Genomic DNA, 18,891 nt, shown 5'->3' on the forward strand with positions numbered 1-18,891 from the left:
GTGGGGCGCCGTCCTCAGAAAATCTCATGTTTGCTTTTGCAGTAAACCTTTTTGAAATCTGACACAGCGGCTGGATTAATAAGACGTTCATCTTTTAAATGATGTAAGATATACAGTATTTACAAGAATGTTTAATACAACGAATGGTGTAATTAAAACGTTAGCTCTCTGCAGTTTCACCGGATGTTGGCCTGGTGGGACGTTAGCGTCTCACCTACCCTAGAGAAGTTAACAAGAAATTTGTGGAGTGGTTGAGAAACGACTTTTAATGGGTGTATGTGAACTTCCGACTTCAACTATAAGTTGACAGTGCATGTCAGAGCAAAAACCAAGGCAATGAATTGTCAATACAGCTCAGAGACGGGATTGTATCAAGGCAAAGATCTGGTAAGTGGTACAAAAAAATGTCTGCAACATTGAAGGTCCACAAGAAGACAGTGGCCTCCATCATTCTTAAATAGAAGTTTGGAATCACCGAGACTCTTCCTAGACCTTGCCGTCGGCCTAAACTGAGCAATCGGGGGAGAAGGGCCTTGGTCAGGGAGGTGACCGAGAACCCGATGGTTACTCTGACAGGGTTCCAGAGTTCTTCTGTGGAGATGGGAGAACCTTCCATAAGTACAACCGTCTCTGCAGCACTCCACCAATCAGGCCTTTATGGTAGAGTGGCCAGACGCTAGCTTCTCCTCATTAAAAAGCACATGACCTCCAGCTTGGAGTTTTCAAAAAGGCACTTAAAGGAATCTCAGACCATGAGAAACAAAGTTCTCTGATCTGATGTATCCAAGATTGAACTCTCTGGCCTGAATACCAAGCGTCACGTCTGGAGGAAACCTGGCACCATCCCTACGGTGACGCATGGTGGTGGCAGCATCATGCTGTGGGGATGTTTTTCAGGGGCAGTGACTGGGAGACTAGTCAGGACTGAGGGAAAGATTAACTTAGCCAAGTACAGAGAGATTCTTGATGAGAACCTGCTCAAGAGCACTCAGGACCTCACACTGGGGTGAAGGTTCATATTCGAAAAAGACAACAAGTTTAAGCACACAGCCAAGACAATGCAGGAGTGGCTTTGGGACAAGTCTCTGATTGTCCTTGAGTGGCTCAGCCAGAGCCCAGACTTGAACCTGATCGAACATCTCTGGAGAGACCTGAGAATAGCTGTGCAGTGACACGCCCCAACCAACCTGACAGACCTTGAGATGGTCTGCAGAGAAGAATGGGATATGGGACCTCCCCAAATACAGGTGTGCCAGGCTTGTAGCGTCATACCCAAGATGTCTCAAGGCTGTAATCTCCGCCAAACAAAGTACTGAGTAAAGGGTCTGAATAATTATGTAAATGTGATATTTCATTTTTTCAAATGTAATTAATTTTAGAATTAGGCTGTGATATAAGAACATGTGGAAAAAGTCTAAGGGTTTGAATACTTTCCGAATTCACTGTATCCCCATTGATTCTTGAAGAACATAACATATAAATGCCTCATGAGCATACTTCCACTGTCGTACTCAATCAGAACACAAAATATAAGCTTGTTTTACTCCAATGTTTGTAAACAAAGTAAATGTTAACAAACAACGTATAGCCTCAGAACATGGTTAAAACACAAATGTCGATTTCATGGATGGGATCCTGCTCTGTTTATGAATTTCAGACTACTTACATTTCTCCAGCCCCATCCCTAAATGTTTTACCGAAATTTTGGGCGGAGAAATGTGTTAGGGAATGCTTCTGATAATCAGCTACTCTTTCTGGTGTCTGATGTCACACAGATGTCTAGACCTTTAATTAATCAAATGACATGTCCTTTCTTCTTCACCAGTGTTTCCGCGTTGTTTTGCCAGTTTGTTGATAAACTCTGCATAAAAATGTTGTTTGGCCATTCAGGTTTTAGGAATGATGAAGTGATGGGAGTGCTTATGTCATAACCCAATGACTTCCTCTCCTTAAATGCTCCCACATCTACACTCCCAAGGTAGTTGTCATTTGGCTGCGAGGCAGATAGTTCTACATCTGGAAATCAGTCAATTCATTATCATTCTATTGTGGAAAGAAAGTAACAGGACTCCTCTTCGTGGTAAACATAGTTATATTTCTAAAGGTGAGTGATGGATGTCATGATATCTGTTCTTTGATTGAACATTAATAGTCTCTTCTCACACACCTGAATGCATGAGAGTTGGTCTGCTCTTTGGTTTGACTATAGGCAGTCAAGCATATGAACACTTCTGACTGCCGATGCATGTGTTGATTGATTTTTAACTTTCAAATCACCTAGATTGTTAAATTACCAACATCGATAACACATTTTTTTTTAAACTACATTTAAAATACAATATTGGCTGGTTATTTCATTGATCAAATTCCACAAATCGTCCCTTTAATTGTCTGGTCCTGTAATATTTTATTTGATCATTTGCTTCCAACTCTTCAATTTGTTCTCTACTCATTTGTAGGTGTTTCCAGGTAGCGGTAGCATTAAAAGGTGACATGTATTGGAAGATTTTGACAGCGGTTCTCTGCTTCTATGCAGTTGTTCCTGGTAAGTTTCTCCTGTTATATACTCCTCTCTTGAGGAGCCATGTAATGCATCTCCTCTGTCTCCTGTGTGACGGCAATGACGTCAAAACAAGTTGATGGTGTTGAAAGTTACTGTGTCATCAATATTGCCAATCCCTGTCAATGTCAATTAAATAGTTGTTACTGGTGAATTACTGTATATTTTTTGCGATTTTGTTCAAAATAAAAACTGAAATATCACAGTCCTGTTGGAAGGTGAACTATCGCCCCACTCTGAGGTCCTGAGAGCTCTAGAGTAGGTTTTCAACATGTATCTCTATCTCTATGTACTTTGCTCCGTTCTTCTTTCCCCCAATCCTGATGAACCTCCCAGTCCCTGCCAATGAAAAACATCCCCACAACAAGATGCTGCCACCTCCATAATTCACCGTAGGGATGGTGCCAGGTTTCCTCCAGACGTGAAGCTTGGCATTCAGGCCACAGAGTTCAGTCTTGGTTTTAACAGACTAGATAATCTTGCTTCTCATGTTCTGAGAGTCTTTAAGGTGCCTTGTGGCATACTCCAAGTGGGCTGTTATGTACCTTTTCCTGATTAGTGGCTTCCGTCTGGCCACTGTACTATAAAGGCCTGAAAGGTGGAGTGCTGCAGAGATGTTTGTCCTTCTGGAAGGTTCTCCCATCTCCACAGAGGAACTCTGGAGCTCTCTCAGAGCTAACATTGGGTTCTTGGTCACCTCCCTGACCAAGGCCCTTCTCCCCCGATTACTGTTAGGCTGGGCAGCCATCTCTAGGAAGAGTCTTGGTGGTTCCAAACTTCTTCCATTTAAGAATGATGTAGGCCACTGTGTTCTTGGGGAACTTCTCGTTAAGCATTCAGCAGGAGGAGGTCTGGCCGTGCCCAGTTGTATGGGCTACAGAGGAAGTGAGTCGAGAGCCCTCTGTGATTTCCGAGGGATCGCGGGTGACATCGGCTTCTCCCGGGATCTTCCGGGATTCCTTGGAGGCGAGGTGGGTGCTGTGGATGAGCGAGTGTGACCAGGAGCAGATCTCCTCTCCCTCCTACGTTCCTGTAGCCACCCATCAATCCGTATGGTCAATGCTATGAGCGAGTTGAGATCCATGGGAAGCTCCCCGGCTGAAAGCACGTCTTTAATCACCTCTAATAATCCATGCATGAACGTGTTGAACAGAGCTTCCGGGTTACAGGCACTCTCGGTGGCCAAAGTGTGAAAATCTACTTCGTAGTCTACGGGAGTCTTGACTCAGTTGCAGTAGCTGATGAGTAGCCTCTCTCCTGGACAACGGAGAATCAAACACCTTTCTAACCTCCGCCACAAACGGTGGATTGTTGCTCCCACACCACCACTGCCCAGGTGAGAGCCCTCCCAGATATCAGCATTATCATGTACGCTTTCCTTGAGCGAACCGAGGGAAACGAAGAGGGCTGCAGCTCAAAGATGAGAGAACATTAGGAGAGATACATCCGGCTGGATCTCCAGCGTAGTGCTCCGGAGGAGGTAAGCGGGGTTCTCGGGAAGCCGGGGTATATTGGGGAGAAGTGCTGTTGGTAGAGGGGTAACTGACAGTCGGGGGGATTACAGTTGTGGCTTGCTGCTTAGTAGATAACCTATGGAATTGCTCCAGCAATGTGATGAAAGCGTGGTCGTGGCATTGCACCAAGGTCTGCGTTCTTTCCATAAGATCTTGAAGTACTTCCTCGTGTCCACCAATGGCAACTCCTTGGATGGAGACAGCGTTGTGGAGCTGGTCTGAGTCTGCTGGGTCAGTCATTGCCAGTTCATACTATCACAACTCAGGATATGACCCAGATGCAGACACAGGAGGCGGATGGTTCAGCTCTCAGATAATTTATTATAACACGGGGCAGGCAAAGGGCAGGTTGAGGACAGGCAGAGATTCGTAATTCGTAACTAGGTCAGATTCCGACAGGTACAGGACGACAGGCAGGCTCAGGGTCAGGGCAGGCAGAATGGTCAAAACTGGGAGGACTAGAAAAGAGAAACTAGAGATACTGGAAAACGGGAAAACACGCTGGTAAGACTTGACAAGACAAGACGAACTGGCAACAGACCACCAGAAAATGTGGGGATAATGGGGGAAAATGGGAGACACCTGCTGGGGGGTGGAGACAAGCACAAGACAGGTGAAATAGATCAGGGTGTGACATGTGGTATGCTGCATAAGTCAATACATTGTATTCAAAGCAAAAAAGTTAGTAATAATGCTGCAAAGTGTAAACAAACAAGACAGACAGACATATATCAAGCAGATAGACAGGCAGACATGTCTTTCGGTTTTTATATCTGTTCTCTCTGTTCTCTCAGTTCTCTCTCTCACACTCTCTTCTCTAATCCCTCCTCCCCCTCTCTCTATCTCCATCTCTCTAACTCTCTACCTCAGTTATCCCCCCTCCTTCTCTTCTCTCTCCCTCCCCCTTCTTTCATCCCCTTCACCCTCTTTGTCCTTTCTCTCTCTCTCTCTTTCTCTCTCACTCTCTATGCTCTCTCACTCCCCTCCCAGGACAGACAGACTGACAGACTGACAGACTGACAGACTGACAGACTGACAGACTGACAGACTGACAGACATATCCACTCACAGACAGACAGAGACAGACTCACAGACAGACATGTCTTTTGGTTGTTATAGCTGTTCTCGTTCTCTCTCTATTATCTATTCCCCCCTCTCCCTCTTTCATTACCTCTCCCTCTTTTCCTCCCTGTCTCTCTCTTCCTTCCCCCCCCCTCTCTCTCTCTCTCTCTCTCTCTCTGAGATTCTTTCAACCTCTGCCATATTGTGGATTCAGAGCTATCTATCTAATATAACTCAAAGGGTTTTATTCAATGTAATATTCTCTAATGTCAAACATGTAAAATGTGGTGTACCGCAGGGCAGCCTCTACTCTTTTCTATTTTTACCAGTGACCTGCCACTGACATTACAGTTTTTCTCAATTGCTAAAACACTAAAACCCATTGGCTGAACTAAGTTCTCAGTTGCCTGGACTCATTGAGCTAATTATGCAGTCTGTTGTCAATACCTTAAACCATTTCACATGGTAAAACACCATTTGCAGTTCTCACTTAGACTTTTCAGCAAAACTCTAAACACATTCTCATTCTCAAAACACATTCTGCACTCGAATGCACATGTCACCCATACTGGTAAACACAAATGGCCACAATCAAATACAAATAGAGAACATACAGTTGGGTAAAAAAGTATTTAGTCATCCACCAATTGTGCAAGTTCTTCCACTTAAAAAGATGAGAGGCCTGTAATTTTCATCATAGGTACACTTCAACTATGACAGACAAAATGAGAAAAAAATATCCAGAAAATCACATTGTAGGATTTTTAATGAATTTATTTGCAAATGATGGTGGAAAATAAGTATTTGGTCACCTACAAACAAGCAAGATTTCTGGCTCTCACAGACCTGTAACTTCTTCTGTATTGAGGCTCCTCTGTCCTCCACTCATTACCTGTATGGCACCTGTTTGAACTTGTTATCCGTATAAAATACACCTGTCCACAACCTCAAACAGTCACACTCCAAACTCCACAATGGCCAAGACCAAAGAGCTGTCAAAGGAAACCAGAAACAAAATTGTAGACCTGCACCAGGCTGGGAAGACTGAATCTGCAAAAGGTAAGCAGCTTGGTTTGAAGAAATCAACTGGGGGAGCAATTATTAGGAATTGGAAGACATACAAGATCACTGATAATCTCCCTCGACCTGGGGCTCCACGCAAGATCTCACCCCGTGGGGTCAAAATGATCACAAGAACGGTGAGCAAAAATCCCAGAACCACACGGGGGGACCTAGTGAATGACCTGCAGAGAGCTGAGACCAAAGTAACAAAGCCTACCATCAGTAACACACTACGCCAGCAGGGACTCAAATCCTGCAGTGCCAGACGTGTCCCCCTGCTTAAGCCAGTACATGTCCAGGCATGTCTGAAGTTGGCTAGAGAGCATTTGGATGATCCAGAAGAAGATTAGTAGAATGTCACATGGTCAGATGAAACCAAAATAGAACCTTTTGGTAAAAACTCAACTCGTCGTGTTTGGAGGACAAAGAATGCTGAGTTGCATCCAAAGAACACCATACCTACTTTGAAGCATGGGGGTGGAAACATCATGCTTTGGGGCTGTTTTTATGCAAAGGGACCAGGACTACTGATCCGTGTAAAGGAAAGAATGAATGGGGCCATGTATCGTGAGATTTTGAGTGAAAACCTCCTTCCATCAGCAAGGGCATTGAAGATGAAACGTGGCTGGGTCTTTCAGAATGACAATGATCCCAAACACATCGCCCGGGCAACGAAGGAGTGGCTTCGTAAGAAGCATTTCAATGTCCTCGAGTGGCCTAGCCAGTCTCCAGATCTCAACCCCATAGAAAATCTTTGGAGGGAGTTGAAAGTCCGTGTGCCCAGCAACAGCCCCAAAACATCACTGCTCTAGAGGAGATCTGCATGGAGGAATGGGCCAAAATATCAGCAACAGTGTGTGAAAACCTTGTGAAGACTTACAGAAAGACTTACAGAAAACTTACAGAAAACTTATGATACAAATTACAGGCCTCTCTCGTAATTTTAAGTGGGAGAACTTGCACAATTGGTGGCTGACTAAATACTTTTTTGCCCCACTGTATGTCATTGATTGAACACAACCACTCAAAATTGATTTAACCTGTTTCAAATGATGCGACACAACCAATATAATCAATTTCAGAGAGCACACAGGTTGTAGAAGGTGGGAAGGAGAAAGTCTGAGAATGGATACTGTAGTACAGTGCATTGTAGGCTGTATACTGTACAATGGACAAATTGTATGGCCCTGAACATTGTGCTTTCCATTTATTAACAGTACCGACTGCTCAATAGATTTTGACTGGTTGCAGGTTCATATCAACAAAGAACAAGAATTACAGTATCACAAGGACATCACAAGTAGAGGAGTTAAACAAGACAGAAATAGCGATACAATTAATCACTTACCTTTGATGATCTTCACATGGTTGCACTCACAATACTCCCATTTACTCAATAAATGTTTGTTTTGTTCGTTAAAGTCCCTCTTTATATCCAAAAACCTCAGTTTTGTTCGCACGTTTTGTTCAGTATTCCACAGGCTCAAAGGCAGTCACAACAGGCAGATAAAAAATCCGAAAAGTATCAGTAAAGTTCGTAGAAACATGTCAAACAATGTTTATAATCAATCCTCCGGTTGTTTTTAGTCATAATAATCAATAATATTTCAACCGGACAAAAGATTTTTCAATGTAAAAGAAAGGCGCGCTCTCGGTCACACGCATGAAAAACCTCTGGGACAGTGCGGTGTCCACTCATTCAGAGTGGTCTTAGTCCCTCAATTTTCAGAATACAAGCCTGAAACAATTTCAAAAGTCTGTTGGCATCTAGTGGAAGCCATATGAAGTGCAATTTGAGTCCTAAGTCAATGGAATCTGTATAGGCAGTCAATGGAAAACTACAAACATAAAACATAATTATCAGGTTTTTGCCTACCATTTCAGTTCTGTTGTACTCACAGACATTATTTTGTGTTTTCTATCCAAATCTACTAATTAGGCATATCCTAGCTTCTGGGCCTGAGTAGCAGGCAGTTTACTTTGGGCACACTTTTCATCCGGAGGCCCCCTACCCTAGTTGTAGTCTGTTTTGGAATGGGTGGCCAGTAATAATCGGGTCCTGAACATCTCTAAAACTAAGAGCATTGTATTTGGTACAAAGTTGAGGAGACTAAATTACATTACTTGACGTTATCATAGAATGTAAACTGTCTTGGTCAAAACATAGACAGTTGAAGTCAGAAGTTTACATACACCTTAGCCAAATACATTTAAACTCAGTTTTTCACAATTCCTTACATTTTATCCTAATAAAAACAATTGGTCAGTTAGGATTACCACTTAATTTTAAGAATGTGAAATGTCAGAATACTAGTAGAGAGAATGATTTATTTCAGCTTTCATTTATTTCATCACATTCACATTCAGAAGTTTACATACACTCAATTAGTATTTGATAGCATTGACTTTAAATTGTTTAACTTGGGTTAAACGTTTCGGGTAGCCTTCCACTAGCTTCCCACAATACGTTGGGTGAATTTTGGCCCATTCCTCCTGACAGAGCTGGTGAAACTGAGTCAGGTATGTAGGCCTCCTTGCTCGCACACGCTTTTTAGGTTCTGCACACACATTTTCTATAGGACTGATGGCCAGGGCTTTGTGATGGCCACTCCAATACAGTCGTGGCCAAAAGTTTTGAGAATGACACAAATATTAATTTTCACAAAGTTTGCTGCTTCAGTGTCTTTAGATATTTTTGTCAGATGTTACTATGGAATACTGAAGTATAATTACAAGCATTTCATAAGTGTCAAAGGCTTTTATTGACAATTACATAATGTTGATAAAAATAGTCAATATTTGCTGTGTTGACCCTTCTTTTTCAAGACCTCTGCAATCCGCCCAGGCATGCTGTCAATTAACTTCTGGGCCACTTCCTGACTGATGGCAGCCCATTCTTGCATAATCAATGCTTGGAGTTTGTCAGAATTTATGGGTTTTTGTTTGTCCACCCGCATTTTGAGGATTGACCACAAGTTCTCAATGGGGTTAAGGTCTGGTGAGTTTCCTGGCCATGGACCCAAAATATCAATGTTTTTTCCCCAAGCCACTTAGTTATCACTTTTGCCTTATGGCAAGGTGCTCCATCATGTTGGATAAGACATTGTTCATCACCAAACTGTTCCTGGATGGTTGGTAGAAGTTGCTCTCGGAGGATGTGTTGATACCATTCTTTATTCATGGCTGTTCTTAAGGCAAAATTGTGAGTGAGCCCACTCCCTTGGCTGAGAAACAACCCCACACATGAATGGTCTCAGGATGCTTTACTATTGGCATGACACAGGACTGATGGTAGCGCTCACCTTGTCTTCTCCGGACAAGCTTTTTTCCGGATGCCCCAAACAATCGGAAAGGGGATTCATCAGAGAAAATGACTTTACCCCAGTCCTCAGCAGTCCAATACCTGTACCTTTTGCAGAATATCAGTCAGTCCCTGATGTTTTTCCTGGAGAGAAGTGGCTTCTTTGCTGCCCTTCTTGATAACAGGCCATACTCCAAAAGTCTTCGCCTCACTGTGCATGCAGATGCACTCACACCTGCATGCTGCTATTCCTGAGCAAGCTCTCAGCCCCGATCCCGCAGCTGAATCAACTTTAGGAGATGGTCTTGGCGCTTGCTGGACTTTCTTAGGCACCCTGAAGCCTTCTTCACAACAATTGAACCACTCTCCTTGAAGTTCTTGATGATCTGATAATTGGTTGATTTAGGTGCAATCTTACTGGCAGCAAAATCCTTGCATGTGAAGCCCTTTTTGTTCAAAGCAATGATGACGGCACCTGTTTCCTTGCAGGTAACCATGGTTGACAGAGGAAGAACAATGTTTCCAAGCACCACCCTCCTTTTAAAGCTGCCATTCTGTTATTTGAACTCAATCAGCATGACAGACTGATCTCCAGCCTTGTCCTCGTCAACACTCACACCTGTGTTAACGAGAGAATCACTGACATGATGTCAGCTGGTCCTTTTGTGGCAGGGCTGAAATCAGTGGAAATGTTTTTTGGGGATTCAGTTCATTTGCATGGCAAAGAGGGACTTTGCAATGAATTGCAATTCATCTGATCACTCTTCATAACATTCTGGAGTATATGCAAATTGCCATTACACAAACTGAGGCAGCAGACTTTGTGAAAATTAATATTGTGTCATTCTCAAAGCTTTTGGCCACGACTGTATATTGACTTTGTTGTCGTTAAGCCGTTTTGCCACAACTTTGGAAGTATGCTTGGGGTCATTTTCCATTTGGAAGACCCATTTGCGACCAAGCTTTAACTTCCTGACTAATGTCTTGAGGTATTGCTTCAATATATCCACATAATTTTCCGGCCTCATGATGCCATCTATTTTGTGAAGTGCACCAGTCCCTCCTGCAGCAAAGCAACCCCACAACAGGATGCCGCCACCCCTGTGCTTCATGTTTGGGATGGTGTTCTTCGGCTTGCAAGCCTCCCCCTTTTTCCTCCAAACATAACAATGGTCATTATGGCCAAACAGTGCTATTTTTGTTTCATCAGACCAGAGCACATTTCCCCATGTGCAGTTGCATACCATAGTCTGTCTTTTTTATAGCGGTTTTGGAGCAGTTGCATCTTCCTTGCTGTGTGGCCTTTCAGGCTATGTCGATATAGGACTCGTTTTACTGTGGATATAGATACATTTGCACTTGTTTCCTCCAGCACGTTCACAAGGTTTGTTGCTGTTGTTCATGGATTGATGGATTGATTTTCACTTTTCACAACAGTGTGCGTTCATCTCTAGGAGACAGAATGCATCTCCTTCCTGAGCGATATGATGGCTGCGTGGTCCCATGGTGTTTATACTTGCATACTATTGTTTGTACAGATGAACATGGTACCTTCAGGCATTTGGAAATTGCTTCCAAGGATGAACCAGAATTGTGGGGTCTTGGCTGATTTCTTTTGATTTTCCCATGATGTCAAGCAAATAGGCACTGAGTTTGAAGGTAGGCCTTGAAATACATCCACAGGTACACCTCCAATTGACTCAAATGATGTCAATTAGCCTATAAGAAGCTTCTAAAGCCATGAAATAATTGTCTAGTATTTTCCAAGCTGTAAAGGGCACAGTCAACTTTGTGCATGTAAACTTCTCACCCACTGGAATTGTGATACTTTGAATTTATAAGTGAAATAATCTGTCTGTAAACAATTGTTGGAAAAATTACTTGTGTCATGCACAAAGTAGATGTCCTAACCGACTTGCCAAAATGTTAGTTGGTAACAAGACATTTGTGTGGTGGTTGCAAAATGACTCCAACCTGTGTGTATGTAAACTTCCGACTTCAACTGTAGATACAATGGTTGTAAAGATGGCCGCTTTTTTGACACCGCACTCGAAAAAGCAAGTTCTGCAGGCTTGAGATTTGCATTTTATTGTAATCAGAGGGCTGTTATAAATACTATGCACACCAGTCTCTCTAGGCTAAGAGTTGAGGAGAGACTGACTGCATCACTTCTTCTTTTGATAAGAAACATTAATATGTTGAGAATCCCATTTTTTTTGCATAGTCAACTTACACACAGCTCTGACACACACACACTTAACCCACCACCAGACATGCCACCAGGGTTCTTTTCACAGTCCCCAAATCCAGAACAAATTCAAGGAAACGTGCATGGAACTTCCTTCCATCTCATATTGCTCAAATATACATCAAATCTGGTTTCAAAAAACAGATAAAGCAACACCTCGCGGGCACAACGCCTCTCCCTTATTTGTCCTAGATAATTTGTGTGTATGCATTGATATGTAGGCTACGTGTGCCTTCATTTTTTTTTACTTAGTCCTGTCCTTGAGCTGTTCTTGTCTAATGATGTTCTGCATTATGTCATTCTTTATTATGTTTCATGTTTTGTGTCGACCCCAGGAAGAGTAGCTGCTACTTTTGCAACAGCTAAAGGGGATCCTAATAAAATTCCAAATACCAAATACCCCGACAGACAGGCAGTTTCAAGTTTCCAGTTCATCTCAAAATATTTGACTGATATTCTCTTCAGAATTAATTCTAACAAGGCAGTTTGTTTATTGTGTTATTTTTTGCCCCACTGTAAATGCTTTCGGGCTGATTGACTTAAATTGTCATATGCTGGTAATTTGGGAAGGTTCAACCTTTTTAACCCCTCAAAACTGTTCCTATGAACCCCAATTAACTCACTTCCTATAATCACAGGAAGCTGATATTGAATGTATGACTTCCTGGGGACACCTTTTAAAAATGTACCGAATTTTAGTCTTTACGTTAAGAATTGACTGTTCTACAGACGATGGAAGACAGTGTTTTTGTGTAACCTCAGGGAGAGAATGAAGAACCGTGTCGAGAATGAATTAAGTCACCACCTATTTCCACAGAAGCTGAACCTTAACACAGGCAATCCCTATACAGTCAGAATGGATTTTGTGAAAAGACAGTTAGCTAGCTCAATCGAGTCCACGGGGCGTCATGGATATGTAAGGGATGTAGGTAATGCTTTTCTATGGAAGAAAGGCCTTGTTCTTGCTGTAAAAGAGTTCATTTCACATGGTCAGCTGTAATCTTGCGTTCATTGAGAGCTTCTGCTGAACGATCCCAAATGTGAATGGTCTTTCTAGTCTCAACCATTCTGCAGATGTCACTCACAGCCCTAGCCCTAACCACTAGCAGACCGGACACTCCCGCATCCCCTGCAAGGCCGGGCCCATGCACCCGTCATCTATGTCTATTTTCTTTTATAAAGAAATATTTGTTTGTTTTATACAGCTTTTTTCACTCCAGACACAAATGTATACATGCGAAAAACAACTTACATAAGCACACAAACTGTTATGTTCTGTTAATTACTGATGTCCCCTTTAAGGATGGAACACCCTTGGTCATGCGCAGTTTGTTCTATGTTATTCTGGTACTAACTAGTTTGAGTAAATGTGAAGCTCCAGTTCAATTGCTTGTATTCAGAGTCTTTCTTATTACATAAATAAGTACTAGGTGTTAAGACACTACAATGGCGACGAGGATGATTACCTGCAGTGTGCATCACGAATACAGATGGAGTTCGTAGGAAGAGAGGAAGATTTTGACCCTGTAGCACAACAGCTAGCAAGCAGTGAAGACAAGGGGAGAGCTGACGAGAACGAGGCGGCAGATCAAAAACCCGTGGAGCCGGAGGTAAAGAGAATGGCTAGCATCGGGAAAATAGATGTGTTTGATGACACGCAAGAAAACTGGGCAACTTACATTGAACGACTGGAACAGTACTTCATTGCAAACGACATTGCTGATAACAAAAGAGTACCAGCGTTGTTGAGTTTAATTGGCCCAAAAACATACAGTTTGCTAAGAGATCTGACTGCCCCTCTGAAGCCCTCAAATAAAACATTCACAGAGATTGTGGAGATATTGCAAAATCACCTATCACCTAAACCACTCCTCATTGCGGAACGTTTTCGTTTCCACAAGACAGGTCAGAATGAGGGGGAGGGTGTTTGTACATATGCAGTGTTGAAGAAACTGTCTGAACATTGCCAGTTGGGAGAGAACCTAAATGACACATTAAGGGATAGATTTGTTTGTGGACTGAAACATGAACACATTCAAAAACGTTTGCTCACAGAATCAGAGCTCACGTTTGCAAAGGCTGTTGAAATTGCTGTGGCTATGGAAATCGCGACCAAAGATGCATTTGAGTTGCAAGGTAAAAGAGGTACTGACCTGTCACAAATTTCCCTGCACAAGTTTTCACGCAGTCGACAGCGCCCCCGTGTGGCCAAATAATGCAACAGGTGTGACAGAGATGGTCACAGAGCAGAGGACTGCCGTTTCAAAGACGAAATTTGTCACAAATGCAGTAGAAGGGGGCACATTCAAAGAGCATGCAAAGCAAAATTCAGTCACAACAGGAAAAATGAGAAAATTAAAGGGTCTGTGAATGCACTAGCAGAGAACAGTGGCAGTGATTCAGATGAACGATTAATTGGTACAATGGAGTTAAACACAGTGACTTCTCCCAGCAGTAGCATAATATGGGTGACACCAGATATCGAAGGCAAACCCCTCAAAATGGAGCTGGACACAGGATCTGCAGTGTCTATAATTTCCACTACTGTCTACAATGAGCACTTTAAGGCTATCAAGCTGAAGAACACAAATGTGTTGCTGAAGACATACTCAGGAGAGAGAGATTGAGCCCAATGGGGGCGTTGCAGGTCAGAGTGCATTATGGGGGGCAAACACAGCAGTTAGAGCTGTATGTGGTGCCTGGAACTGCCCCCCCATTATTTGGCAGGGAATGGCTTTCAAAAATAAAGCTGAATTGGTGTGACTTGAAAATGCTCCACACGTTCCAGTCCAAAGAGAAAGGCACAGACCAAACACTGGAACACTTGCGGAAGAAATACAACACAGTTTTCAGTGATCAGATGGGAACAGTAAAAGGCTTCACAGCAAAACTTGTACTAAAAGAAGACGCAACCCCAAAATTCTGCAAAGCCAGATCTGTTCCATACTCCCTGAGACCAAAGGTGGAAGCGGAAATCGATCGCTTGCAGGATACAGGGATCCTGACGAAAGTGGACAGAAGCGAATGGGCCACACCCATAGTTCCTATTGTGAAGAAAGACGGGTCTGTTAGAATGTGTGGGGACTTCAAGGTAACTGTGAATCCAATGTTGCATGTGGACCAATATCCCCTACCACGTCTGGATGACATCTTTGCTGCACTAGCTGGTGGGAAACACTTCAGTAAAATCGATCTGAAACAGGCTTACCTGCAGCTACCGGTTGAAGAGAGCTCCAAACAGTACCTGACAATAAACACACACAAAGGTCTATACAGGTATAACCGCCTGGTTTTTGGCATTGCATCAGCCCCAGCCATTTGGCAATGAACTATTGACCAGATTTTGCAAGGAATCCCAGGAACCCAGTGTATCCTGGATGACATGATCATAACAGGACGCACCGACAAAGAGCACCTGGCTAACCTGGAAGAGGTCCTGAAAAGACTGAAAGAGTATGGTCTACAGGCAAACTTAAAGAAGTGTGAGTTCTTCAAAGACAAGATTGTCTTCTGTGGACATGAGATTGACTGCAATGGATTGCACAAAACACAGGACAAAATCGAGGCAGTGGTACAGGCACCACGACCACAAAATATCACAGGAGTGAGATCTTTCATGGGACTGATCAATTACTACAGAAGATTCCTCCCAAACCTTTCAGCAGTACTCCAGCCTCTAAATCAGCTCCTGGAAAAGAATAGGACATGGCGGTGGACAGAGCAGTGTGAAAATGCATTTCTGGAGGCAAAACGGCTCATAACATCTGAACAGGTCCTGATGCATTACGACCCTGAAATGCCAGTGAAGTTGGCTTGTGATGCGTCCCCTTATGGATTAGGGGCAGTCCTTTCACACACACTGAAAGATGGGTCAGAGAGGCCAGTTGCATTTGCGTCACGAACATTGAATGATGCAGAGAAAAACTACTCACAAATCGACAAAGAAGCACTGGCACTAGTGTGGGGCGGCAAGAAATTCCACGCACACCTATATGGCAAGCGTTTCACACTGGTTACAGATCACCAGCCGTTGCTTTCCATTTTCAGTCCAAAGAAAGGCATTCCGGCGATGACAGCAGCCAGGTCACAGCGATATGCCCTGTTCCTTGCCAGTCATATGTATGACATTGAGTTTAAGCCGTCGTCCCTCCACACAAATGCAGATGGATTATCCAGACTGCCGTGTACAAGAGAAAGACAAAGGAGGGTGGATGCAGTGGACATGTTCCATACCGCTCAGCTCGAGGCACTACCGGTCACAAGCACAGTTATCAAACATGAGACAAGGAAAGATGTGACCTTGTCAAAAGTGTACACCTACACCATGTCAGGATGGCCAGCTACTGGCAGAAAGGAGCTGACTCCGTATTTCCAGCGGAGAAACGAAATTACAACGTACCAAGGATGTTTGATGTGAGGAATGAGAGTCATTGATACCCCAGAAATGCCAACATCTAGTCTTGCAGCAACTACATGAAGGTCATGTTGGAATTGTCAAAATGGAGCTGCTCGCAAGGAGCCACTTCTGGTGGCCAGGTCTGGACCAACAGATAGAAAATATGGCAAAGAACTGTAGTGGATGTTTGGAAACCCTTCACATGCCTGCTCCTGTCCCAGTCCACCATGGGAATGGCCCGCAGAGCCATGGCAGAGAATTCATGTGGACTACGCTGGTCCCTTTGAAAAGCACATGTTTCTGGTTATAGTTGATGCCCATTCCAAATGGCCAGAGGTGTTTTGCACTGACTCCTCCACCTCAGCTCAGACGATAGTGTCTCAGAACAACGTTTGCACGCTTCGGTTTGCCACTGCAGCTGGTAAGTGACAACGCGCAAGCTTTTGTAAGTGACGAGTTTACAAGATTCATGTCAGTAAATGGAATCAAACACTCAACCTCAGCTCCGTACCACCCTGCCACCAATGGGCTGGCAGAACGCTTTGTGCAAAACCTAAAGCAAGGACTCCGTGCAGCAAAACGAGAAGGAATGGACTTTGCAAACAAAACTGGCCAAGTTCCTGGCCTCCTACCGAAACACACCACATGCCACGACAAATGAAAGCCCAGCCGCACTGATGTTCGGGAGGCCTCTCCGCACACAGCTGGACATCATGAAGCCAAACAGGCGTAATGAAGTGCTGAACAAACAAGCCAAGATGCTCTCCGGTGGCCGGGAGCGCCATCTCCAAACAGGACAGGAAGTGATGGTGCGAGAGTACAGAAGAGGAGGGAAATGGACAAGAGGGACCGTACACACACAAACGGGACCCAGAACTTACCAGGTTCAAGTGAGCCCAGACATAATGTGGCGGCGTCACATTAACCAAATGCATTCCACTGAAAACAGCACAACAATCGAGAGAGAACAGGCACAGAGCTCCTGAGAGTGACACACAGGGAACTGTAGAGGACGGTGGGGCAGTAGAGAGAACAGGTACAGAGATCCTGAGAGTGACACACAGGGAACTGTAGAGGACGGTGGGGCAGTAGAGAGAACAGGTACAGAGATCCTGAGAGTGACACACAGGGAACTGTAGAGGACGGTGGGGCAGTAGAGAGAACAGGTACAGAGATCCTGAGAGTGACACACAGGGAACTGTAGAGGACGGTGGGGCAGTAGAGAGAACAGGTACAGAGATCCTGAGAGTGACACACAGGGAACTGTAGATGACGGTGGGGCAGTAGAGAGAACAGGTACAGAGATCCTGAGAGTGACACACAGGGAACTGTAGAGGACGGTGGGGCAGTAGAGAGAACAGGTACAGAGATCCTGAGAGTGACACACAGGGAACTGTAGAGGACGGTGGGGCAGTAGAGAGAACAGGCACAGAGAGATCCTGAGAGTCACACACAGGGAACTGTAGAGGACGGTGGGGCAGTAGAGAGAACAGGTACAGAGATCCTGAGAGTGACACACAGGGAACTGTAGAGGACGGTGGGGCAGTAGAGAGAACAGGCACAGAGAGATCCTGAGAGTCACACACAGGGAACTGTAGAGGACGGTGGGGCAGTAGAGAGAACAGGCACAGAGAGATCCTGAGAGTCACACACAGGGAACTGTAGAGGACGGTGGGGCAGTAAAGAGAACAGGCACAGAGAGATCCTGAGAGTCACACACAGGGAACTGTAGAGGACAGTGGGGCAGTAGAGACAACAGGCACAGAGAGATCCTGAGAGTCACACACAGGGAACTGTAGAGGACGGTGGGGCAGTAAAGAGAACAGGCACAGAGAGATCCTGAGAGTCACACACAGGGAACTGTAGAGGACGGTGGGGCAGTAGAGACAACAGGCACAGAGAGATCCTGAGAGTCACACACAGGGAACTGTAGAGGACGGTGGGGCAGTAAAGAGAACAGGCACAGAGAGATCCTGAGAGTCACACACAGGGAACTGTAGAGGACGGTGGGGCAGTAGAGACAACAGGCACAGAGAGATCCTGAGAGTCACACACAGGGAACTGTAGAGGACGGTGGGGCAGTAAAGAGAACAGGCACAGAGAGATCCTGAGAGTCACACACAGGGAACTGTAGAGGACGGTGGGGCAGTAGAGACAACAGGCACAGAGAGATCCTGAGAGTCACACACAGGGAACTGTAGAGGACGGTGGGGCAGTAAAGAGAACAGGCACAGAGAGATCCTGAGAGTCACACACAGGGAACTGTAGAGGACGGTGGGGCAGTAAAGAGAACAGGCACAGAGAGATCCTGAGAGTCACACACAGGGAACTGTAGAGGACGGTGGGGCAGTAAAGAGAACAGGCACAGAGAGATCCTGAGAGTGACACACAGGGAACTGTAGAGGACGGTGGGGCAGTAGAGAGACCCCAGGCTGAAAGAAGGGAACGTGTTGATGAAGGTGCTGCTATAGCAGACGCTATAATGGAACAAGCACACACTGAGGATGTTCAGGAGCCTCCAGACAATCTGAGGCGCTACCCAGAACGAAGGCACCGTCCACCAGACAGACTAGACTTATAAACAAACAAACAAAAACGAACTGTTCAAGTTCAAATTAAAAGATGCAAAATAACTACAACAAGTTCTGGGAAATGTTTCAGTTGTGGTTTGGTAAAAGTAACTCTGATTGTATAAGAGAAGGAATGTTATGTTCTGTTAATTACTGATGTCCCCTTTAAGGATGGAGC

General features: G+C 44.4%; 1 protein-coding gene across 3 annotated transcripts in view; it reads left to right on the plus strand.

The window, feature by feature from the left end:
- The first annotated feature begins 1,946 nt into the window (after positions 1–1,946).
- The window catches only part of LOC112231725 (mucin-5AC), a 28,037-nt gene continuing 11,092 nt past the window's right edge, over positions 1,947–18,891 (plus strand). For all 3 annotated transcript variants that reach the window (XM_024398462.2, XM_024398463.2, XM_024398464.2), the window contains exons 1-2: positions 1,947–2,104; positions 2,460–2,545. In XM_024398462.2, the coding sequence (XP_024254230.2) occupies positions 2,494–2,545 (52 nt within the window). In that variant the 5' untranslated portion in view covers positions 1,947–2,104; positions 2,460–2,493. The remainder of the gene's footprint in view (positions 2,105–2,459; positions 2,546–18,891) is intronic.

Source organism: Oncorhynchus tshawytscha, linkage group LG34 (genome assembly GCF_018296145.1).
Source record: "Oncorhynchus tshawytscha isolate Ot180627B linkage group LG34, Otsh_v2.0, whole genome shotgun sequence".
Taxonomy (NCBI): domain Eukaryota; kingdom Metazoa; phylum Chordata; class Actinopteri; order Salmoniformes; family Salmonidae; genus Oncorhynchus; species Oncorhynchus tshawytscha.